General features: G+C 35.8%; 1 protein-coding gene across 3 annotated transcripts in view; it reads right to left on the bottom strand.

Annotated features, from left to right (window-relative positions):
* ZCWPW2 (zinc finger CW-type and PWWP domain containing 2) overlaps nt 1–25,456 on the bottom strand; it is a 173,026-nt gene that overhangs the window by 88,877 nt on the left and 58,693 nt on the right. For all 3 annotated transcript variants that reach the window (XM_034956013.3, XM_024928041.4, XM_055109590.2), the window contains exons 2-3: nt 19,286–19,630; nt 700–859 (exon numbers count right to left, since the gene is read on the bottom strand). In XM_034956013.3, the coding sequence (XP_034811904.2) occupies nt 700–859; nt 19,286–19,630 (505 nt within the window). The remainder of the gene's footprint in view (nt 1–699; nt 860–19,285; nt 19,631–25,456) is intronic.

The raw sequence follows: 25,456 nt of genomic DNA, 5'->3' as shown, positions 1-25,456 counted from the left end.
GAAAAACTGGTTGCAATCCATAATTAAGTTTTCCTGTGAGCTATGGCTATAACACAGAGTCTCCTCTTCTCAAGAGAATTTAAAAACTACCAAATGATAGTCTTAAAATAGTTTCAAAAGGCAATCACATAAAGTCTTCAGTTGATTTTTATTATATTACCATTAGAAAAATAAAATTTAAGGCTGGGCGCAGTGGCTCACGCCTGTGATCCCAGCACTTTCGGAGGCTGGGGCGGGCTGATCACAAGGTCAGGAGTTCGAGACCATCCTGCCAAACACGGTGAAACCCCATCTCTACTAAAAACACAAAAAAATTAGCCGTGAATGGTGGCGGGCACCTGTAGTCCCAGCTACGTGGGAGGCTGAGGCAGGAGAATGGCGTGAACCCAGGAGGCGGAGCTTGCAGTGAGCCGAGATCGCGCCATTGCACTCCAGCCTGGGTGACAGAGCGAGACTCTGTCGCCAAAAAAAAAAAAAAAAAAAAGACAGAAAGAAAAATAAAATTTAAAACTCTCACAACTATTTTATATCCATACTTTCTTTGAGAAAAACACTAAAATACAAATATTTGAATTAAATAAACAGCATACATTATGTCAATCTAAAAGCAAATTATACATATTTTATGATCAAAGATAAAAATTACCATAACTAAAAATAAGTGCAAGAAGAATAAAGTTTTGATGTTACTGTACCTACCTTTAATGTGATACTATAATGTCCAACGAATGTTGCCTTTATCCATGATCTTGAATGGGGATCGCCCAGGAATTCTATGTGATACTCTTCAACATTTCCATCCGGGTCATAAGTTACATATTTCCCTTTAAAACGGTCAGGGCAAAGTATTCCTGGCCAACTTTCAAAAGAAAATATTTGTAATTATTTTGATGCTTTTAAAAAGGTAGATATCAACACGTCTATCAATCGCATATTAACTTTCTCCTTTGAATTTTAATGCCTTTTCACAAAACATATATTCCTACTTATATCTTTCAAAGGTAGGATATTTGTTTGATACAAATAATAAATTGTATTTTATAGTTATAGAAAGCTTTGAAATGGTCACAAGTTTAAGATATAGATAAGACATGAGGAAAGAATTATAAAGCAAAAGAATGATCTCCAGGGACAGTAAGAGATATTTAGGCACTGATGATAGAAAAGAGAAAGAAAAAGATTCCTCAAATTCATGTAGAGCTGAATTAACTCTAAATCAAATGATTAATTAGCAAAATGTTAACCCACTAAGCATGGCTTCTGATGGCGTGGGAGAGAGCTGGTATTTCCTGAGCCAGGTCTGCCAAAGGAATCCTGATAGCTCAGGCTTTGACAATGCTGTGGAGTCAAACTACTGTGGGAAAACAGAAATAGAGCTCTGCAGTTCCATCCTGTCTCCTTCCTCCATCTGCTGCATTGCCAGGTGACCACATTGTTAAAAAATCTTCAACATTGAAAATAAAATTTATTCTTTATTAAAAACAAACATTTAGAGATATGTTATTTCATGACATAAACCTCTACAAATTTATTGATATGTTTCATTTTTCTCTTTGGTCTTCATTTCCCACTTTTACCCATTCTATTCTACTTTTTTTTTGTTGTATTTGGTTTTTCTATTTCATAATATGCAGCAGAGAGCTCCTGTCATTAACACCCCTGATAAGCAAAAACTGAAATAATAATTCTATATGGAGTCTGAACAGGAAATTAGAGAATAGTCCTGAAAAACCTCTGAAGTGAGAAAACCCACACCTAAGAAGTTATTCATTTTATTTGGTTTATCATGTTCTGTTTAAAAGGAAGTTTGAAATAAACTGAAAATTTATGGGAACATAATCACTGTAAAAATTCCTGATTGTGAATGTAAATAAAAACAAATTTAGCACTAAGAAAATTAGAATTTTTAAGTAATATATTTGCTCAATATTTTAAAAATAATTTCTGTAATTTTAAACAGTAAAATGAAAATTGATTCAAGGGTATTATAAGAGAAACTGAGGAGGAATATCACAGATATTTAAAAGTGGTCAAAAAAAAAAAAAAAAAACAAACTGGGGTGGAATTGGAAGAGGCAACTTACTGAGGCAAGTTAATGATGTCAGTGTTCCCAGCACTCCTTTGAGGCTTTGATTATCAATTTGATCCTCCCACCAACCTGATGAAGTGATGAAGTAAGTTTTTTTTGTTTTTTGCTTTTTTTTTTTTTTTAAGAGGGAGTCTTCCTCTGTCACCCAGGCTGGAGTTCAATGGTGTGATCTCAGCTCACCGCAGCCTCCGTCTCCTGGGTTCAAGCAATTCTCCAGCCTCAGTCTCCCGAGTAACTGGGATTACAGGCGCCTGCCACCATGCCTGGCTAATTAGTAGAGATGGGGTTTCACCATGTTGGTCAGGCTGGTCTCGAACTCCTGACCTCAAGTGATCCGCCCGCCTTGGCCTCCCAAAGTGCTGGGATTACAGGCATAAGCCACTGCACCCAGCCTGTTTTCTTTATTTAAATGAAAACTGAGTCTTGGAGCTATTCTGTAACTTTCTTAAGAAGACTGTTAATAAAAGGTGAAAACATGGTTTGAAAAAGGACTTTCTAATGCCAAAACCCAAATGTTTTCCACTAGATTAGATCACAGTCATGGCTCAGAAGCGGGATCAGTACCAAAGGGAGGGAAACCACAGGGAGGCTATATTCAACTCAAGAAAGGAAAAAAAGAAAAGGACTTAAGAATAATTAGCCCAAAGATGGAATATTCAGCCTCATAAATTACATTTCCTTGCTGGTTAAGAGCCTACACAACCATTTGATAAAGAGTACCAAAGTATGTGTGGTGTATAGTGTAGGGAGTATGTGTGTTTGTGTGTGTGTGTGTGTGTGTGTGTGTGTGTGTGTAAGAATATGCTTTGCTTATTGAAGTGGGGCAACCATATGATCTCTGGTTTTCTCTAGCTCTATGATAAAATCAATTTGATGAGGATTATCTGATACCATAGTCAAAAGAGTAAAGTTACTAAAATAACAAAAGGCCTTTCTTATCTGATGTTTGATCAATAAGGATTGCTACTGTATCAAGACCAAGGATAGAATGATGGTGGCTTTCAGTGAAATAAAACTGAAAAAGATACAGATGAGTTCGTCTCAGTAATATCTATTTTTTTCATTCAGATAATACATTGTAACTATAGCTAGATATTTTATTTATCTTACATATATATTAAGTCTACAATTTCTTAAATACTTAGTATTAATGTATCAAAAAATTGACTTTTTATTTTAAAAACTACAACTCTAAAATCAAAATTATCATCTTGTATTTAAATAGCACAATGTAAATTATTAGGCTAAAACCATCCATGGCAAAATTGCACTTATATATCAACTAAGTGTTAAAAAAATTAACCAATCATTCTACACTCTGACCTACTGTTCAGAGAATAAAGCAGGAAGGGAAGACAGCAAATAAGGTCAGTAAGCTATGATTAAGGAATGTACAGTAGAAATATGACCGAGTTTTACAGATCAAGATATAAAATATGCATATCTAATATACCAAACCATTCAAAAATCTGTACAGCTGTCAAGTGTTACTTCACTTTGCAGCACTGTAAAGTCCCATTTAGACAATGATGTTCATAATCCCAAATCCTGTACCCCTCTACCTTTCGTATGCGCCCACATGTTATAGCTCAGTGATCTGAGACACAGAATGCTTAGATTTTTCCAACATTTCTTAGTGGTACAGCAAAGGCCAACACATGCTCAAGTCTCTTGACCAGCAACATTTTTCTCTGGTTTTGCCATAAACCAGACAAGACGCACTGATATGGTTAGGCTTTGTGTCTCCACCCAAATCTCATCTTGAATTGTAATTCCCATAATCCCCGCATGTAGGAGGGACCCCGCATGTAGGAGGGACCTGGTGGGAGGTAATTGAGTCATGAGGGTGGTTACCCCAATGCTGCTGTTCTTGTGATAGTGAGTGAGTTCTCATGAGATCTGATGCTTTTATAAGGGGCTTTTCCCTCTTTGCTCAGCACTTCTCCTTGCTGGCACCATGTGAAGAAGGATGTGTTTGCTTCCCCTTCCACCATGATTCTAAGTTCCTGGAGGCCTCCCCAGCCATGCTGAACTGTGAGTCAATTAAACCTCTTTTCTTTATAAATTACCCAGTCTCAAGTATGTCTTTATTAGCAGTGTGAGAACAAACTAATACAGGCACCAAGCACGTATCTAGACCTCATAGTAACTGGTTCCTCACTGTGTTGTTATAAAGTTCAAACAAACATATACTTTACACATTTTTGGTTTTTGGCAAATTAAAAAATTGTAAAGTGACATCACTATGGGCTGAATTTTGTCCTCCTCACACCCTCAAATTTGTATGCTGAAGTCCTAGCTTCAGATGTGGTCATATTTGAACAGAGAGCCTTAAAAAAGGTAGTGACGTTAAAATGAGTTCATTAGGGTAGGCCCTAATCCAATATGACTGGTCTCCTTATGAGGAGAAGAAATGAAGACAGACATGCACAGAAGGAAGACCATGATAGGGCACAGCAAGAAAATAGCCATCTGCAAGCCAAGAAGAGGGTCTTAAAAAAAAATTAATCCTGCAGACACTTTAATCTCAGGATTTCTAGCCTCCAGAATAGAGAAAATAAATTTCTGTTGTTTAAGCCACCCAGTCTGTGACATTTTGTTATGGCAGCCCTAGCAAACAAATACAATCATATATATATAAGATATTTGGTACAACTGAGAGGAGAAAAAATGATACAAAGATATATTTGCTTCATTAAGGTAACTATTTGTAAACTAAATTGTTTAGATAATTTTAAAATCTAAAGAAAGTATACATATCATGCTGTAAAGAATCTGAAATCACAAAAATAAAATATCCATAAATTGCTTGAATTTGAGGACTGTAGGTTATTAATCTGTTAAATTATCAATTGATATCAAAGTTATAAAATAAATCTATGCAACTCATAACCAAATAAAAAAGTTATTACTTACATTAGTTCATTCTCATGCTGCTATAAAGAACTTCCTGTGACTGGGTAATTTATAAAGGAAAGAAATTTAATTAACTCACAGTTCCACATGACTGGGGAGGCCTTAGGAAACTTACAATCATGGCAGAAGGGGTAGCAAACATGTCCTTCTTCACATGGCAGCAGGAGAGAGAAGTGAAAGAAGTGCTGAGTGAAGGGGGGAAGCTCCTTATAAAACCATCAAATCTCATGAGAACTCACTATCATGAGAAGAGCATAGGGGAACTGCCCCATGATCTAATCACCTCCCACAAGGTCCCACCCCCAACCTGTGGAAATTACAATTCAGATTACAATTCAAGATGAGATTTGGGTGGGGACACAGAGCCAAACCATATCATTCTGCCACGGGCCCCTCACAAATCTCATGTCCTCACATTACAAAACACAATCATGCCCTTCCAACAGTCCTCCAAAGTCTTAACTCATTCCAGCTTAACCCAAAATTCCAAGTCCAAAGTCTCATCTGAGACAAGGCAAGTCCCTTCTGTCTATAAGCCTGTAAAATCAAAAGCAAGTTAGATAATTCTTAGATACCATGTGAGTACAGGCATTGTGTAAATACACCCATTCCAAATAAGAAATTGGCCAAAACGAAGGGGCCTCAGGCCCCATGCAAGTCCATAATCCAGTGGGGCAGCCAAATCATAAAGCTTTGAAATTATCTCCTTTGACTCCATGTCTCACATCCAGGTCACGCTGATGCAAGAGGTGGGCTCCCACAGCCTTGGGCAGCTCCACCCCTGTGGCTGTGCAAGGTACAGTCCCACTCCCAGTTGCTTTAACAGGCTGGCATTGAGTGTCTGTGGCTTTTCCAGTTGCACGGTGCAAGCTGTCAGTGGATCTACCATTCTTGAGTCTGGAAGAGGATGGACCTCTTCTCACAGCTCCACTAGGCAGTGCCTCAGTGGGGACTCTGTGTGGGGGCTCCAACCCCACATTTCCCTTCTGCACTCTCCTAGCAGAGGTTCTCCATGAGGGCTCTGTCCTTGAAGCAAACTTCTGCCTGGACATCCAGGCATTTCCATACATCCTCTGAAATCTAGGTGGAGGTTCTGAAACTTCAATTCTTTATTTCTATGTACCTTCAGGCCCAACACCACATGTAAGCTGCCAAGGCTTGGGGCTTGTACCCTTTGAAGCAACAGTCTGAGCTGCATTTTACCCCTTTTAGCCATGGCTGGGACACAGGGCACCAAGTCCCACAACTACACAAAGCAGCAAGGCACTGGGCCCGGCCCGTGAAACCATTATTTCCTCCTAGGCCTGTGGGCCTGTGAAGTGAAGGGCTACCATGAAGACCTCTGATATGCCCTGGAGACATTTTCCCCATTGTCTTGGTGATTAACATTTGGCTTCTTGTTACGATGCAAATTTCTGCAGCTGGCTTGAATTTCTTCTCAGAAAATGGGTTTTTCTTTTCTATCACATCATCAGGCTGCTAATTTTCCAAACTTTTATGCTCTACTTCCCTTTTAAACATAAATTCCAATTCCAAACCATATCTTTGTGAATGAATACATAAAACTGAATGCTTTTTAGAGCACCCAAGTCACTTCTTGATCACATTGCTGCTTAAAATTTCTTCCACCAGATACCCTAAATCATCTCTCTCAAGTTCAAAGTTCCACAGAATCTCTAGGGCAAGGGTAAAATGCTGCCAGTCTTTTTGCTAAGGCATAGTAAGAGTCACCTTTATTCCAGTTCCCAAGAAGTTCCTCATTTTCATCTGAGACCACCTCAGCCTGGACTTCATTGTCCATATCACTATCAGCATTTTGGTCAAAGTCATTCAACAAGTCTCTAGGAAGTTCCAAACTTTCCCACATCTTTCTGTCTTGTATCGAGCCCTCCAAACTATTCCAATCTCAGCCTGCTACCCAGTTCCAAAGTTGCTTCCACATTTTTGGGTATCCTTATAGCAGCAGCCCACTCTGTGTGGTACCAATTTCCTGTATTAGTCTGTTGTCATGCTGCTATGAAGAAATACCCAAGACTGGGTAATTTATAAAGGAAAGAGGTTAAATTGACTCCCCAGTTCCACATGGTTGGGGAGGCCTCAGGAAACTTAAAATCATGACAAAAGGGGAAGCAAACACATCCTTCTTCACATGACAGCAGGAGAGAGAAGTGAGAATAGTGCCAAGTGAAGGGGGAAAAGTCCCTTATAAAACCATTGGATCTCATGAGATCTCACTCAGTATCATGAGAACAGCATGGGGGAATTGCTCCCATGTTCTAATTACCTCCCACAAGGTCCTGCCCCCAACATGTGGAGATTACAGTTTGGATTACAATTCAAGATGAGATTCAGGTGGGTTACAGAGCCAAATTGTGTCATTACTGATCATAATTAACAGAACAATGTAAACTAATAAAAATATTTCATGCCTGGTATTAGTGACATAAAAATTCGGATTCTAGGAAGTTGATGAGTCCCAACTCTACTGCCAGGATGTGGTGACATGGGTGCACAGTCAACAGAGATGGTGGAATGTGAGAATGAAGTAGATGTTCAGTTGCTCCCCAGAGGCTGAGCAGAGTCCTATGGCTCTTGTGCCTCTGAGTTAGGGAAAGCACAGGTAGAGGACTACCTGGCAGTCACAGGTTTTAGAAGAAGAAGGTCTAGAGCATTACACATTGTTTCCAACTATCTGGAACCCAAAGAAGCCTAATACGTTAAAAGAACTCTAAGTGATAACAGAAAGTCAATTGTAGCGTCAGGACCTCAATGAAGAAGACTCTCTGGTTATTATCAGGTTCACACACCACAGTATCTCATTGTTTGGCGACTGTTATTAGGCTGTCCTTAAGAGTAAACTTGAGTGGAGTTTACCTTGTAAACTTACATCGGAAATTTACATTACTGAAGGAACCCACTAGAAAGAAGACCTCACTAAGAAGCAGAAATGGAGACTCCATGGCAGCAGCAATGGAGACCCCAACTTAACAGAAATTTAGAAACAATGGGTCTTTCAAGCTAATTAACGTCTATTTTAAAAGCAACCAATCCATAATCGTTATATTACAGTGTTAAAACTGTAAAATGTAAGGGGTTTATATTTAATAGTTGGTGATTTAAAATTTCTAAAAGGATTATTGTCAAGCAATATCAAATTAAAAGTAGCACCTACTCCATTCAGCATAAAATAGTCTCAAGATTTCTCACACTTAAGTCATAAAAGTGGGAAGTATTTTGCAGTTATTATGTATAACATGAATGGCTATTTTGATAGTCTTTGATAAATCACATCTCTATTGGGCCCAAGAGTATTCATTTTAAATTATTACTTTATAAATATAAATAAAAACAGAGATGACCCTCAAAAAGAATTGGATGCTAATGAAAGAGAAAGCTTCTGTTCATATTTAAACATATTAAATTATAGAAAATCTTGCATGCCGATCTAAAGACAAATTGTGAAAGATATTGTCACAAGGCCAAATAAATGGGGCATTTCAGTATTTCTTCATGAGGCAGAGGGAAATTCTCTGACTCAGTCTGTACATCACAGTTAAAAATGAATGTGCTAAACTAAAGGAAATGCTGAGCAGATACAATAGATGTAGAAAACATGATTACTTCTCCTCATCTCCTACATTCATCATCTTTTCAGACTTGAGGTGTTTGAAGAAAGCTGATGTCCACTTTTTGCCCTTACACTGACCTCATTCTGAGTTCAGACACTGTCAACCATGATAATGCATTGTGTACTTCCATTTCTCTATTTTTCCTTTTACTCGGATGAGAAATTCTGAAGCATTATCAGGAGATTTAATGATGAAAGGGAGAGGAGTGGGCAACCCAATGGTAAGTTATCAGAATTACAAGAAAAGTATATGATCAATTTTGGAATCTGTGGGTGGTGAGAAGTAAAATGCACAAATGCAACAAAATCAGATAGATACCAGTCATTGAAATCCATCGGAGGAAAGGGCAAATTTTGGCAGGACAAGTAGGCTCAAGGGAATGCAAATGTATCAGGAAGAAACTCATGTCTTACATATTTGTTATCCAGTAGAAATGATCTTTAATAAGACAATTATTGCTCCCATAGAAGCTGAAGTTTAATCATGGTTTCAGTTGCCACGTAGCCAATTAGAAATACATGACTTCATGTTTAAATAGTGGTTTGGATGTATAAGTGGAGAAACTTTACTTGGGGCTTTTCCCTAAACTGTTGGAAACAAAATGGATGAGTTGGAATCATGACTAAATATTATATTTGCCAAGAAATCTCTGGACTGTACCTAATTGCAGGGGCTGATGGAAAAGGGAAGTTTTCCTTTCAGATACACATATTATTAGTATATTAATTGATATGCAAAATAATGCAAATGAAAAGTAATCAATTAATACTTTATAATACTGAAAGGATCTAGTAGAAATCTCAATTTATCAATTTATATACTGTGTCTAAAAAGTATCACTTGATTGCTTTGTTAACTTAAAGCCATATTTTATTACCAAACTGGACTACAATATAATGCAAACATATTTCCTATAAATTAATTTTCATATTTATGACAGAGCTTTGTCAAATATCTGTGTAAACATTCCTGAAAGTAGTTACCGTAACAGAGCCTAGTTTCTGCTTGACAATGTATCTTCCTGAATTAAGTGAGATATGCACCATTTTTTTTTCTCTAAAGAGTCCAGACTCTTTCTAGCCAAATACAATAGCGTATGATCAATTTTTAAAAAAACAAGACTGCTTAAACATTGTGGAGAGTTTTATCTTTCTGGTACATACAGATGTTTCCATCTTCAAGTATATAAAGGTAAAACGCAAAGGCAAAATGCTATATATACATATATATATATATAAATATAATTTTTTTTTGAGACAGAGTTTTGCTCTTGTTGCCCAGGCAGGAGTGCAATAGGGCTATCTTGGCTCACTGCAACCTCTGCCTCCCAGGTTCAAGCAATTCTCCTGCCTCAGCCTCCAGAGTTGCTGGGATTACAGACATGTGCCACCACGCCCAGCTAATTTTGAAATTTTAGTAGAGACAGGGTTTCTGCATGTTGGTCAGGTTGGTCTCGAACTCCCAACCTCAGGTGATCCTCCCGCCTTGGCCTCCCAAAGTGCTGGGATTACAGGCATTAGCCACCGCACCTGGCCTACATGTATATTTTTATAAGTACATAAATATATGCTGTGCCAGAATGTAGAAGTAGATATAACTGTTATAATTTGATTATTCCTGGAGTCTGCACATAGGAAAAGAAAGTGCTATTCTCTTGACAATTATTTGTTTTTATTATATAGATATAAAGCAGTTCTAGATTCTGTATCAGTTTCTAGTTAGCTTTATTATAGAGAGTCAACTTTTTTGAGAAAGAATAACTCTGAAATGTTGACAAGATTGAGTTTCTGAGCCTTAGAAGCTACATGTAAGGCCATGGGCTAAAGAGAATTGACACAGATAATGCTACACCACTAGGTATCTCTGAGGCCAGCAGCTAATCTTTCCACTTGGAACTTCAACACCTATGGCTTTGCTTAATTAAGATATAATATTTGTTTCTAGTTGGTTAATGCTATCTTTATATTTCTCTATTGTAATTTATCCTGTTATTATCTTTCTATATATTTGGGCTACTGAATAAGCAATATAAGTAGATTTGAGTTTCTTAATCTGTATTTTAGGTGTGTGCTCAACTTAGTTTATAAAGAGGAATATATGTGACAAATTAGCCAGATGCATTCTACTCTCCAGTAAATAAGAAGGTAGATACAGCTTATTTTTTGGGCATTTTGATGTCCCTAATCATAGATTAGAGATAATTGAGGTACTGGGGTAAAACATGTTTCATTTTTAAGTCTTAAGCCTCAGCGACTAGCACAACACTGCAAAAGAAAATTTTTAATCAAATTTCTAACACAGCATTTCAGACATAGTGACAAAAAAATCAATTTTTTGAGTTAGAATTAAAACTTCAGAATTTTCATTAGAGAATACAAATACTGTGCTTCCAAAATGTTAATTAGAGATAAGAAAAATTATGTGGGACTACAAATACCTTCATAAGTTCTCATAAAATAAGTGTTCATATTCATGTCTTTTAAAATATTTTTTCTTACATATCTATTTCCCCTTGATGTCCCTCCTAATTATTACATGGAAGCCAATTAACAATATAATTTTTAAACAACATTATCACATTTGATCTTTAGAAAAGCCCTCAGTAACAAAGGCCACATTTTCCCTGATTTCCCATACGTGCAAAGATAGTAAGCACATTGGTTTGCTAGGGCTACCATAACAAAATACCACAGACTGGGTGGCTTAAACAATAGAGATTTATTTTTTCATAGTTGTGGGGGATTAACATATAAGATCAATACATTGACATGTTTGGTTTCTTCTGAGGCCCCTCTCCTTGGCTTATAGATGTCCACCTTCTTGCTATGTCCTCACATGGTCTTTCTTCTGTGCACGTCTGTGTTCTAATCTCCTCTTCTTATAAGGAGGCCAGTCGTATTGGATTAGGGCCCATCTTACTTTTGATCTCATTTTCACTTAATTACCTCTTTAAGAATCATATCTGCAAATATGGTCACATTCTGAGGTACTGAGGGTTAGACTTCAACATATGTATTTCGAGAGAACAGAATTCAGTCCATAACCATAAGTGACAGAGCAAGAACATACATCTAGGTATTGATTTAAAGGCTGTGTGTGTGTGTGTGTGTGTGTGTGTGTGTGTTGGAATAAGACCACCACAGTCTCTCTATGAAAGCCAACATCCTATATTCTTCATGGAGAATAGTTGAACATGAATGAAAACAAGGTAGTGAGCCAGAATATACAGCTTTAAGAATGTTAGGTTGAAAAATGCAATGTAAAATAGTAAGGAATTCTGGAAAGATAGCAGCAATGGTGGTATAGTTTTAGAATATCCTGAAATTTCCCCATAAATAGAGGTAGGGCAACTACAATAGCAAAACCAAACCTGACACACACCACCTATGATGAAACTAAGTGGTAAGCTACCCACATGAACACCAAAATAGGAGCAAATGGGCACAAACTACTAAAAATTATATGATCCATATAATATTAGCATCTATTTGAGAGGAAGGAGGGTGGGAGGAGGAGGAATGAGGACTTCAAACTTGCAAGAAGCATTTACTGGAAAGTGCAGCAAGTTGAACTAAGAACAGCAGCCAAAACTGTGAGGTGGATTGCAACAAAATCTGCAAGTGTTGGAAAAGTGTGGGCCCTATGAAGCAACCAACCAAGATCCGTTTCAGGATAAAAGCTAACAGGGGCCGGGCGCAGTGGCTCAAGCCTGTAATTCCAGCACTTTGGGAGGCCGAGGTGGGAGGATCACGAGGTTAGGAGATCGAGACCATCCCGGCTAACATGGTGAAACCCCGTCTCTACTAAAAATACAAAAAATTAGCTGGGCATGGTAGCAGGCACCTGTAGTCCCAGCTACTCGGGAGGCTGAGACAGGAGAATGGCGTGAACCCAGGAGGCAGAGCTTGCAGTGAGCCTAGATCGCACCACTGCACTGCAGTCTGGGCGACAGAGTGAGACTCTGTCTCAAAAAAAAAAAAAAAAAAAAAGCTCACAGGATGAGAAACTGCTGGGAGCAAAATCTAAACTGAAGAGGACAGGATCAATAAGAAACAAAGGAAAAAGAAGATACAAATAAAAGTGGGGATATAACATCAAAGGCACCAACCATGACAGAAAAAAATGATAAAGCAGAGTTCATTAAAATAAAAAAATACCTGCTCTGCAAAGTCACTGTCAAAAGAATAAGATGACAAGCCACAGAGTGGGAGAAAATATTTGCAAAACATATATCTGATAAGACAGTGATATCCAAAATATACAAAGAACTCTTCAAACTTTACAATAAGAAAATGAATAACCAGATTTTAAAATGCGCAAAAAATCTGAACAGACACCCTACCAAAGAAGATATACAAGATGGCAAATAAGCATATAAAAAGATATTCAAAAGCATATGTCGTTAGGAAAATACAAACTAAAACAATGAAATACCACTACACACCTATTAGAATTCAAAATTCAGGTAACACCAAATGCTGGCAGGGAGGTGAAGCAACACTGTTGGGAATGCAAAATAATACAGCCACTTTGGAAGACAGTTTAGCATTTTCTTTAAAAAAAACACACACACACACACACACTCATAGCATACTGTCCAGCAATTGCAGTCCTTGGTATTTACCCAAAGGAACTGAAAACAGGTCCACATAGAAGGTTGCACATGGATGTGTATAGAAGCTTTATTCATAACTGCCAAAACTTGGAAGTAACCAAGATATCCTTCAGTAGGCGAATGGATAGATAAGTTGTCCTATGTATAGACAATGGACTATTATTCAGTAGCAAAAATACATGAGTAATCAAGCCATAAAAGGACATGGAAGAGACGTAAATGCATATTACTAAATAAAAGATAGTCTGAAAAGGCTAAATACTATACAATCTCAACTATATGGCATTCTAGAAAAGACAATACTATGAAGATGGTAGAAAGATAAATGGTCACCAAGAGTTTGGAGGGATAGAAGGGTAAATAGGAGAAACACAGAGGATTTTTAGGCCAATATAACTATTTTGTATATACTATAATGGTGGACACATGTCATTATACATTTGTCAAAATTCACAGAATATATATTCTGTGAATATTCATTCACAAAGAATGAATCCTAATGTAAACTATGGACTTCATTGATAATGATGACTGAATGCTGTTTCATAGATTATAACAAATGTACCACATCAGTGTGGGATATTGAGGGTGGGGCAGCTGTGGGTGTCAGAGGGAGAAAGGGACATACGGAAACTCTCCATACTTTCCACTCAATTTTTCTGCAAACCTGAAACCACTCTAAAAGATAAAGTCAATTACTTAAAATAAATAAAAATGTAAAGTGTTAAAAATTTAAAAATAAACATGGGGGAGAGAAAAACCTAGGAAATTTAAGAACACGGGTCATATTTTTGATACTTTGAGAAAACAATAAAATAAGGGCTCTGGAACTTTGAATTAGGGGAAAAGAAGCTAAAAACACACACACACACACACACACACAAACTATTCTCCAACATATGGTTCTCAACAAGATGAAGCACATTCATTTCTTTCTATTTCTCCCTCTATCAAAAAATCTGCATGTTATATATGAAAAAAAAAAACATAAAAAGATTCTCAAAGTTGAAGAGAAAACGATAGACTAGCTAGGGATCCTGTGACTTGAGGAATGACATGGCAGTGAGTTTCTTGCACTTTATATTCCTCAGCTGGGTACTGAAGAAGTCAGCAACCCAGAAACACCAGTGAGTGCAACCAGACAAACAAAAAAAGCTCCAATGAAGCCTGCTCTTTTTAGCCAAAGGACCAGGATGGGGGAGCCTAGCAAGACAGAAAACTTACACAGAATAACTGCTTTATCCCAGAAAAACATCATGGAAAATATATGGCCTCCACATTTACCCCCATACCAAAGGCCAGTGGTGAGCCTGGACTGCAAATCACCCAGCAATAACGGAGCACCCTTCCTGCTCAGGTGGTGGCAGAAAAGGCTTAGTAGGAAGCCAAGATTTTTACCACCTTCCAGGGTTAATAAGACCCTCCCGCTATGGTGTCAGTGAAGTTCACCTGGCAACAATAAAAAGGTCATCCTACCCCTACTAGCTAGAGTTGTGAGTGGGGAGCTTGAACTCTCACCTCTGCACAGTGGAATTGAGGCACCCTTCCCTCCCTTGGAAATCAATAGAGGCTGAGTGGGGAACCTTGACTCTTACTCCCATGTGGGAGTAACAAAGAGGTGCTCCCACATATCCTGCTGACACAGTAGCAAAAGCAGCCTGCTAAATAGGTTTAAATAAGATCCAAAATGAAAAGAATATAAAGTCTAGTAAATAAATAGGAAATATAAAGAACCAAATGAACATTTTAGAACTGAAAATACAATATTTTTAAAAGCTGAATGGATACTTTCAATACAGCATGAATATAACAGAGAAAAGAATCAGTGAACTTAAAAAGAGAACAATAGGAATAAACCAATCTGAACAACAGAGAGAAAATGAACTGAAAAAAAGTTATTACTCCCTCTTGCCTTCCGAACAAATAAGAACTCATTTCATATAAAAGTACTCAAGAAGAAAAGATTATAGTAGAATCTAATATAAAGTTGTTATGGTAAAAATAAATAATACCCCTACCAAAAAGTGAAAGCTTATCACAGTGGCATGGCCTTACAAAGATCAAAATTGTACCTGAAAGTTCAAGTTGAGAAAATAGAAATTAAGAAAGTAATACAAGTAATGAAAAAAAAAAAACAACATAAATTATAATTAAAAACTAAAAAAAAGTGAGAAAGTGATTAGAGAAAAATATTTGATGATGAGAACACATGGACATGTAGAAGGGAATAAAAGACACAGGGCCTACTAGAGGGTGGAAGGTGGGAGGAGGGAGAGGATCAGGAAAAACAACCAAGGGATACCAGGCTTAATACCTGGGTGATTACATAATGAAATGAAGGCAGAAATAAAGATGTTCTTTGAAACCAACGAGAACAAAGACACAGCATACCAGAATCTCTGGGACACATTCAAAGCAGTGTGTAGAGGGAAATTTATAGCACTAAATGCCCACAAGAGAAAGCAGGAAAGATCTAAAACTGACACCCTAATGCCACAATTAAAAGAACTAGAGAAGCAAGAGCAAACACATTCAAAAGCTAGCAGAAGGCAAGAAATAACTAAGATCAGAGCAGAACTGAAGGAAATAGAGACAAAAAAACCCCTTCAAAAAATCAATGATTCCAGGAGCTGTTTTTTTTTTAATTATACTTTCAGTATTAGGGTACATGTGCACAACGTGCAGGTTTGTTACATATGTATACACGTGCCATGATGGTGTGCTGCACCCATTAACTCGTCATTTAGCATTAGGTATATCTCCCAATGCTATCCCTCCCCCCTCCCCCCACCCCACAACAGTCCCCGGTGTGTGATGTTCCCCTTCCTGTGTCCATGTGTTCTCATTGTTCAATTCCCACCTATGAGTGAGAACATGCAGTGTTTGGTTTTTTGTCTTTGCGAAAGTTTGCTGAGAATGATGGTTTCCAGCTTCATCCATATCCCTACAAAGGACATGAACTCATCATTTTTTATGGCTGCATAGTATTCCATGGTGTATATGTGCCACATTTTCTTAACCCAGTCTACCATTGTTGGACATTTGGGTTGGTTCCAAGTCTTTGCTATTGTGAATAGTGCCACAATAAACATACGTGTGCATGTGTCTTTATAGCAGCATGATTTATAATCCTTTGGGTATATACCCAGTAATGGGATGGCTGGGTCAAATGGTATTTCTAGTTCTAGATCCCTGAGGAATCACCACACTGACTTCCACAATGGTTGAACTAGTTTACAGTCCCAGCAACAGTTCCTATTTCTCCACATCCTCTCCAGCACCTGTTGTTTCCTGACTTTTTAACGATCGCCATTCTAACTGGTGTGAGATGGTATCTCATTGTGGTTTTGATTTGCATTTCTCTGATGGCCAGTGATGATGAGCATTTTTTCATGTTTTTTGGCTGCATAAATGTCTTCTTTTGAGAAGTGTCTGTTCATATCCTTCACCCACTTTTGATGGGGTTGTTTGTTTTTTTCTTGTAAATTTGTTTGAGTTCATTGTAGATTCTGGGTATTAGCCCTTTGTCAGATGAGTAGGTTGCAAAAATTTTCTCCCATTCTGTAGGTTGCCTGTTCACTCTGATGGTGGTTTCTTCTGCTGTGCAGAAGCTCTTTAGTTTAATTGGATCCCATTTGTCAATTTTGGCTTTTGTTGCCATAGCTTTTGATGTTTTAGACATGAAGTCCTTGCCCATGCCTATGTCCTGAATGGTATTGCCTAGGTTTTCTTCTAGGGTTTTTATGGTTTTAGGTCTAACATGTAAGTCTTTAATCCATCTTGAATTAATTATAAGGTGTATATTATAAGGTGTAATTATAAGGTGTATAATTATATATTAATTATAAGGTGTATATTAATTATAAGGTGTAAGGAAGGGATCCAGTTTCAGCTTTCTACATATGGCTAGTCAGTTTTCCCAGCACCATTTATTAAATAGGGAATCCTTTCCCCATTGCTTGTTTTTGTCAGGTTTGTCAAAGATCAGATAGTTGTAGATATGTGGCATTACTTCTGAGGGCTCTGTTCTGTTCCATTGGTCTATATCTCTGTTTTGGTACCAGTACCGTGCTGTTTTGGTTACTGTAACCTTGTAGTATAGTTTGAAGTCAGGTAGCGTGATGGTTCCAGCTTTGTTCTTTTGGCTTAGGATTGACTTGGTAATGTGGGCTCTTTTTTGGTTCCATATGAACTTTAAAGTAGTTTTTTCCAATTCTGTGAAGAAATTCATTGGTAGCTTCATGGGGATGGCATTGAATCTATAAATTACCTTGGGCAGTATGGACATTTTCACAATATTGAATCTTCCTACCCATGAGCGTGTACTGTTCTTCCATTTGTTTGTATCCTCTTTTATTTCATTGAGCAGTGGTTTGTAGTTCTCCTTGAAGAGGTCCTTCACATCCCTTGTAAGTTGGATTCCTAGGTATTTTATTCTCTTTGAAGCAATTGTGAATGGGAGTTCACTCATGATTTGACTCTCTGTTTGTCTGTTATTGGTGTATAAGAATGCTTGTGATTTTTGCACATTGATTTTGTATCCTGAGACTTTGCTGAAGTTGCTTATCAGCTTAAGGAGATTTTGGGCTGAGACGATGGGGTTTTCTAGATATACAATCATGTCATCTGCAAACAGGGACAATTTGACTTCCTCTTTTCCTAATTGAATACCCTTTATTTCCCTCTCCTGCCTGATTGCCCTGGCCAGAACTTCCAACACTATGTTGAATAGGAGTGGTGAGAGAGGGCATCCCTGTCTTGTGCCAGTTTTCAAAGGGAATGCTTCCATTTTTTGTCCATTCAGTATGATATTGGCTGTGGGTTTGTCACAGATAGCTCTTATTATTTTGAGATACGTCCCATCAATACCTAATTTATTGAGAGTTTTTAGCATGAAGAGTTCTTGAATTTTGTCAAAGGCCTTTTCTGCATCTTTTGAGATAATCATGTGGTTTCTGTCTTTGGTTCTGTTTATATGCTGGAGTACGTTTATTGATTTTCGTATGTTGAACCAGCCTTGCATCCCAGGGATGAAGCCCACTTGATCATGGTGGATAAGCTTTTTGATGTGCTGCTGGATTCGGTTTGCCAGTATTTTATTGAGGATTTCTGCATCAATGTGCATCAAGGATATTGGTCTAAAATTCTCTTTTTTGGTTGTGTCTCTGTCAGGCTTTGGTATCAGGATGATGCTGACCTCATAAAATGAGGTCAAGAAAAAAAATCAAATTTATAAAAATTGAAAAGAGAAAAACAGTTCAAGAAAAGGTAATACAAACGATAGACAAATAGCCACCATAAGTAATATCAAAATCCTAAAATAAGAAAATCAAAGCAATGCAACAGAACAAATATAATATATAATTTAATAAACCTTAGCTAAAAATAAGACTTGAAGTTATATACTGAAAGTGCACACTGCATACTTGGGAAAACCAACCTAGAATGGGAAATATTGGAATATAATAAATCTACATAAATCTAAAGAAAAAAATAGTTTAGGTATCTAGGCAACAATTATAGAATACATGCTTTTCAAATGACTGTGAAACATTAATAAGATATGCCACAAGAAGGTATGGTGGGCCATACAATCAGAATCAGTGGAACTGATTACAACAGATTTAAATTAGAATGCAATAAGACACATTAAAATTCCCCAATATTTGGTAATTTAAAGACACACTTCTAAAAAACGGATTTCAAAAAGGAAATCACAAAGAAAATCAGTAAATATTTGAAAATGAATAATAAAACACAGTATATCAAAATTTGTAGGATGAAGCTACAACACTACTTGGAGAAAAATTTATAGCTTTAATTGCCTATATTGGGAGGAAAATAAGATTCGAATTCAGTTACCTAACTTTCCCATTTAAAAAGCTAGAAAAAAATCCAAAGAAGTATGGAAAAGAGCAATGATAAATCAAGAAACAAGTAGACAAAAGAAAAATGTTTAGTCTTCAAAAAGATTTTTAATATTCATAAACCTGGAAAGACTACACTTCAAAAGTCATAAAACTACACAAACCTTACCTTGGCCAATTCTGTAATTTTACCAAAACCAGGCTTCCAAGAGGGAGCTGTGAATAGACAATCTTAAATCCACACTGATGAAGCTGAGACTCTTCAGGGAAGTCTTCTTCAGAAATTGAGCAGTTATTATATCTTGAATCAGTGTTCATGAAGCAGTACCATGGTTCATCATGATCAACCTTGGCTGCATCCTCACTTGATAACAATCTCCATTTCAAACAATTTTCATTCTCACATTGAACCCACACTTTGTTTACATACATGTTTTCCACTGAGGAATCCATTGCATAGTTACAATATTCAATCTTTCCATCCAATTTTTCTTTATCCATTAAGGCATTTAATCTGGAAAATAAGAAAGAGGAAAATAACAGAATGAGGATTCAAGAGTATAAGGAGAGAAAATTCAAACCAAAAATCAGAGAAATTCCTCTTTGATATCTTCTGTGCCCACCCCCTCTCTATCCTACAAAGACTACATATGTTGAACACGTTGTTTCCACCTACCCAGAAATAAAGGAACAAAATAGAAACAACAATCACTCTGAGCATAAAATGCACCAAAATTAAAAATAAGAAAAATATGATGGAGCCAAAGGGGAGTAGAGGTGACTATAATTTCTATTAACCTAATATATAGCACACATCTGGTATACATCAAGTACATTTTCCCATGATAACAGCTAAGCCTTACTGAATGCTGACTATGCACCAGGTATTATTCTAAGTGCTTTATACACATGGCTCATATAGTCTTCCCAACAACCTTATTATGCTCATTTTTACAGACAAAACTGAAGCTAAGAAATGTAAAGCAATTTGTCTCAGGTCCTGAAACTGGTACACAGTAGAGCTGGAATTTAAATGTCAGCAGTTTGATTCTAAGTTTGTGATCTTACCCATTAGTTTGTACTGCCTCTTGAGTATATATATTGCATGACTAAATGAACCTTTTCTTCTTCTGTCTCAGGAAATCAAATGCAGCAAAATATTTCAACATACAAAAATGCAAGATTTTAAAAAATTAAATAAATCTCATATAGTTTCAGCTTTTATTTATTATTAATTAAATTTCTCAGAGCTTTTTTGTTAGAAAAATTTTAAACATATAAAAAGTTTGAATTGTGTAACAAAGCCCCCAAATTCTGGCTTCAATAACAAAGTATATAGTAATAAATAAATATAAATTAAATACAAGTAGAACTAATTATTGGCAACTTATTTTGCAATACAAAGTCTGTTTCTTAAAAATAAAAAGACTAATGTACCATACTATCCAAGTATAAGCACCATTTAAAGAATCCTTTAATTTATAAGTTAATCATATATTTAGAAGCTCACTTACTTACATTTGTCACATATCTTACCAGGGCCACTGCAAATTGCTTTAGAAATTTGTCCATATATTTCAATAGCCATAGTTCGAAATTTTTGACCTACTAATCCTACTCATGCAAATGTAATAAAATAAATTTTAAAAAGACCAACCAATACATAGCAAGACCAAAAACATTCAGTGTAACACTGTTTTTCATGTTGAAAGAGTGAAAAAGTCTAAAAACAGAATCAAATCTAGCAGAAGATATAAACTTTTACTAATGATATTTGTTTTAATGTGTTTAATTCTTTAATTGATGAGAAAATGCATAAGGGCAAAAACGCAATGTGGATTGCAACTGAAGTGAATAAATTTTTTCTCTACTTTCTGGGTCACCAGTCAGTAAAGCAGAAGTGACTGAGGTTAGACTTTGGAGCCAGGTTATGTGTTACTCACAGAGTCTCTGCCCTTTGCTAGACTTGCACTTCACATGAAGTGTGTGTGTGTAACAACTTTTTTTGCTTGTTTAGTTCCAATCTTCATATGCTGTCTTACTATGCTGGCTAAGACAGATATAACATTGACTAGAAGCCATGATAGTAGATTTTTTTTTTCTAATTTTAAAGAGAATGCTTCGAATGTTTGTTATGTTGGGAGTACGGTTTTTGTAGAGACCATTAAAAGGCTACAGAAAGTTGTTTTCCTTCTATTACCAGCTTACCAAAAGGATTTTTTTGTTGATATTAATCATAATGTGGTGTTTAATTTCATCAAATTCTTTTCTGCATATACTGAGATAAATATATGGATTTCTTTTAAAATGTATTAATTGGGTACACATTGTATTCATGAATTTTTGAATAATAAACTATATTTGTATTCTGGATAATCCATACCTGGTTATGCCTCATAAGTTTTTAATATACATTGCTGTATTTTGTTTATTAATAATTAATATTTTTACATGTGTGTATAAATAAGATTTGTCTATTATTTTATTTCTCCTTTTGTCTTTGTCTGGTTTTCATATCAAGATTATAAAATCACTTCATTAAATAAAGTAAAAAATGTTCTCCCATTTTGGGAAAGTTTGCCTAAGGGAAGAATTTTCTAATTTTAACATAAATTTTATGAATTTTAGTATATCTACGACATTTGTCTCTTTCGCTTTGAAGTTTGTTTATGCCCTCTCTTTTTTTCTTCATTTATCTTGTCAGAGTTTATTAAACAACCAGAATTTGAGTCCCTTCAGTTTTTTGAATTCTATTTAATGAATAGCTGCACTTTTCTTAATTCTTTCTTTCCTTTTACTTTCTTTGGATATTCTCTGTTGCTCTTATTTTTCTCTTCTTAAGTTGATGCTTAGTTAATTCATTTGCAGTCTTTTCTAATACAAGCATTCAAGGTTATACATTCCTATCTCAGTATTGCTTTATTATTTAGTTTTAAACACAAGGTTTCTATTCATCTTTTACCCAAGAGTTACTTAATTTAAAAAATTCAGAAGGTAGGGGTATTTAAGAGATTTTATTATTGATTTTTAATGTAATTGTATTTTGGTTAGAGAATATAATCTGTGTGATATTGATTTTTTTGGCATTTGTTTTGTTTTGTGGCCCTACTTAACAACACTTGTGAATGTTATATGTGTGCAAAAAAATGAAGCATATTTTTCAATTGTTGGGTGCAAGGTGTACATTTAATCATCATACCAAGCTTCATATCAACAATTATAAATAAAATTTTATGATTGTGGGGTTAATTTTCTCTATCCACACTAAATGGTTGATATATTAATTACTTAAAGGGCTATGTTAAAATCTCCCATAGTAATTGTGGATTTGTCAATTTATCCCCATAATTTTGTCAGGTTTCTTTGCTTATTAAATATATACATGTTCAGATTTGTTACATCTTGTTGGTGAATTCTTCCTCATCTTATGTAATGATGCAATTTATCCCTAATAATGTTCTTTGCCAATCTACTAGTTTAATTAGTGGAACCAAACTACTTGGTCCACTATTAACATAGCAATTAAGATAGTAGTTATGTTTCTGATTGGCTTGGTCCTAGTTATAACTTTTACCATCCCTTTACTTTTACCCTTTCTAATATTATGGGTTTCCTTGTCTCTGCCTCCTGTAAACAATATATAGTTGGGATTTGCATTTTTATCCAATCTAAGATATGATCTGCTAACCAGTGATTTTAGTTCATTTACTTTGACACTGATATACTTGCATTTTTGTGCACCTTTTATTTATTATGCTATTTCTTATTTTCTCCTTTCCTAACTTGTATTAAAACAAATTAATATTTTTCTTCTCTATACTGGTTTTGACAAGTTTATGTTATTTTTATTACAATAGTTACCCTTAATACTACTCTTAATACATGATTTAACAAGGTATAAATTAATCAATATCTCTACCTTCTTCAGAATAACAGAATGCTTTAATCCAGATGACCTTTGTGCCTTTATCTCATTTCTTGCCAGCATCATAGTTCTATTTTGCATTTATACCTCAAAATTTGTCATAATTATCACTAGTGTGTTTTCTACAATATTCATTTAGATTTTTCCATATGTTTTCCAGTTTCTTTGCTACCTAACAGTATTCACTGAATGAGGATGGTGAGAGAAAGGGAGAAAACAGTGGCCGGGCATGGTTGCTCATGCCTATAATCCCAGCACTTTGGGGGGCTGAAGCTGGTGAATCATTTGAGGCCAGGAGTTCAAGACCAGCCTGGTCAACATAGCGAAACCCAGCCTCTACTGAAAATACAAAAATTAGCCAGGTGTGGTGGCAGGTGCCTGTAATCCCAGCTACTTGCGAGGCTGAGGCAGGAGAATCACTTGAACCAGAGAGGCAGAAGTTGCAGTGAGCCAAGATCGCACCATGCATTCCAGCCTGGGTGACAAAGTGAGACTCAAAAAAAAAAAAAAAAAAAAAAAAAAGAAAAAGAAAAAATTAAGCCATCTGGAGTATCGGGAATATTTTCTGTGTTTGTGAATGAATAAGATGGAAGACTCTACTTTTTGTCTAAGTAGTTAACCAATGATCAAATAATATTTATTTAATTCTTCATCTTTTAGTAATTGGTCTGAAATGGCTCTTTACCCTAATTCACATATGTGCACATGAATCTATTTCTGGGCTCTGTATTCCTTTCTTTCAGATGTCTTTCCCTGTACCAAAAGAGATTCAGAAAATTCTAAGTCTAAAGCAGGTATTGACAGTCTATGTGAACAACTGAGCTGAGGGAAAATAGTTGGGGTGCAGATCTAGAAAGAATGAGATTATCAATAATGAGTTCATTCAAGGACATTCTATTTACTTTTGTTTAATAAGTAAGAAAAATAGGCTTTACTAATACTTAATATGAAATTGACACTGGAATCTTCACTAAGACCATATGTAAGCTGGTCATATGTGAGGTCTCCTGCTGAAAAGGTGGGAGATGCCATAACTTAAGAGGGTTTCACAAATGTGCCTTTCAGTCACTCATTTACAATTACTATAATGCAATGTATTGGAGTTACATTTAACTAACTAAACAAGTTTATAGAATATATTATCTAGATTAAACTATTCCTCACAAAATAAAGTTACTTTAGAAAATTTCTAAAAAGAAACAGAAAAACTAGACAATATTAATAATGCAAATAATGAAGTATGAGAGAGATGACAGAAAGAAGAAAGTAATTACTGTCACTCAATCATGTAGGATTTTGTCCAACTTGCAACCAATGGATTGCTATAAAGGGGAAAGTTTGTGGCATCACATCAATGGAAAGCTTATGAAAATTCATTATGACAGTCTATTATAAAATGTTAAGGGGATTAAAAGATTACTTTTAAATGGTAGATAAGGTTTTCAAATTTTCTTAGGACGTTGGGTCTCATAGTGGATAATACTGAGAAGATAAACTAACACTAAGAAAATGTCATTATTACTTAAATAGTGATACTCATTTTCAATTGCATCTAACTTAAACCTCTTGGTATTTTAGATTTGATACGTTTTATCCAGGCCACCAGAATTTAGAATATAGATCATAAAATGCTTATTCTTTTCAAACCAGATTCTCGTTGATTCCATTACATTTTCTCCAACACTTTGGTGGTTTTCAAAACTCCTGCCACATATAGAAGATGCAAATGACAATGAGGAAGTGAATGTGTTCACAAGAATGCTAGAGCCTTTGAAGGGATCCCTATATAATCATACCTAAGTAGACCAGAATTAGTTCATAAAGACAATGACAAATGCAAAGCTATGCTGAGTACAATATTTGCTTCATTCAACTTTTGTTTTTAATTTTTTATTTCATAACTTAGTTATATTGAACTAGAGAATGCAGAAAAACAAAATATTAAATTTTAAAAATAGAAAACACAGAATGGCTATTTAAAATTATAAAGTCTTAAGTTCAAGGAAATGTATATGAATGGTTATGGACACTCAATTTTCAGCCAGACAACTCTACCACTCTTTACTAGGCAAATTAGTTAACCACTCAAAATCTCTGATCCCTTACCTGGGGATAATAAGAGTACTACTTATTACCCTATATTGAACTCCTAGCATATTATTTTGCACACTATAGATACTCAATGTTTTTTGAATAAATGGATGACTTTAAACATCAATTCAAACAAATATTGAGTTCCTATTAAAAGTTAGACACTGGGAACAAAAGATGAAAAAGAAACAATCCCTGTTCTTGACTCAGAACAACATAGATACCAAGTTCCATAAAATACTTGATAAATGTAATACAGTGTGATGTTAGATGTACAAATACCTAGGAGAACACAAATGAGAAAATAATTTTCTTAAAATAAGA

Source organism: Pan paniscus, chromosome 2 (assembly GCF_029289425.2).
Source record: "Pan paniscus chromosome 2, NHGRI_mPanPan1-v2.0_pri, whole genome shotgun sequence".
NCBI classification, from domain to species: Eukaryota; Metazoa; Chordata; class Mammalia; order Primates; family Hominidae; genus Pan; species Pan paniscus.
The sequence above is the reverse complement of the archived record's forward strand: the minus strand, read 5'-3'. Positions and strand labels throughout refer to the sequence as shown.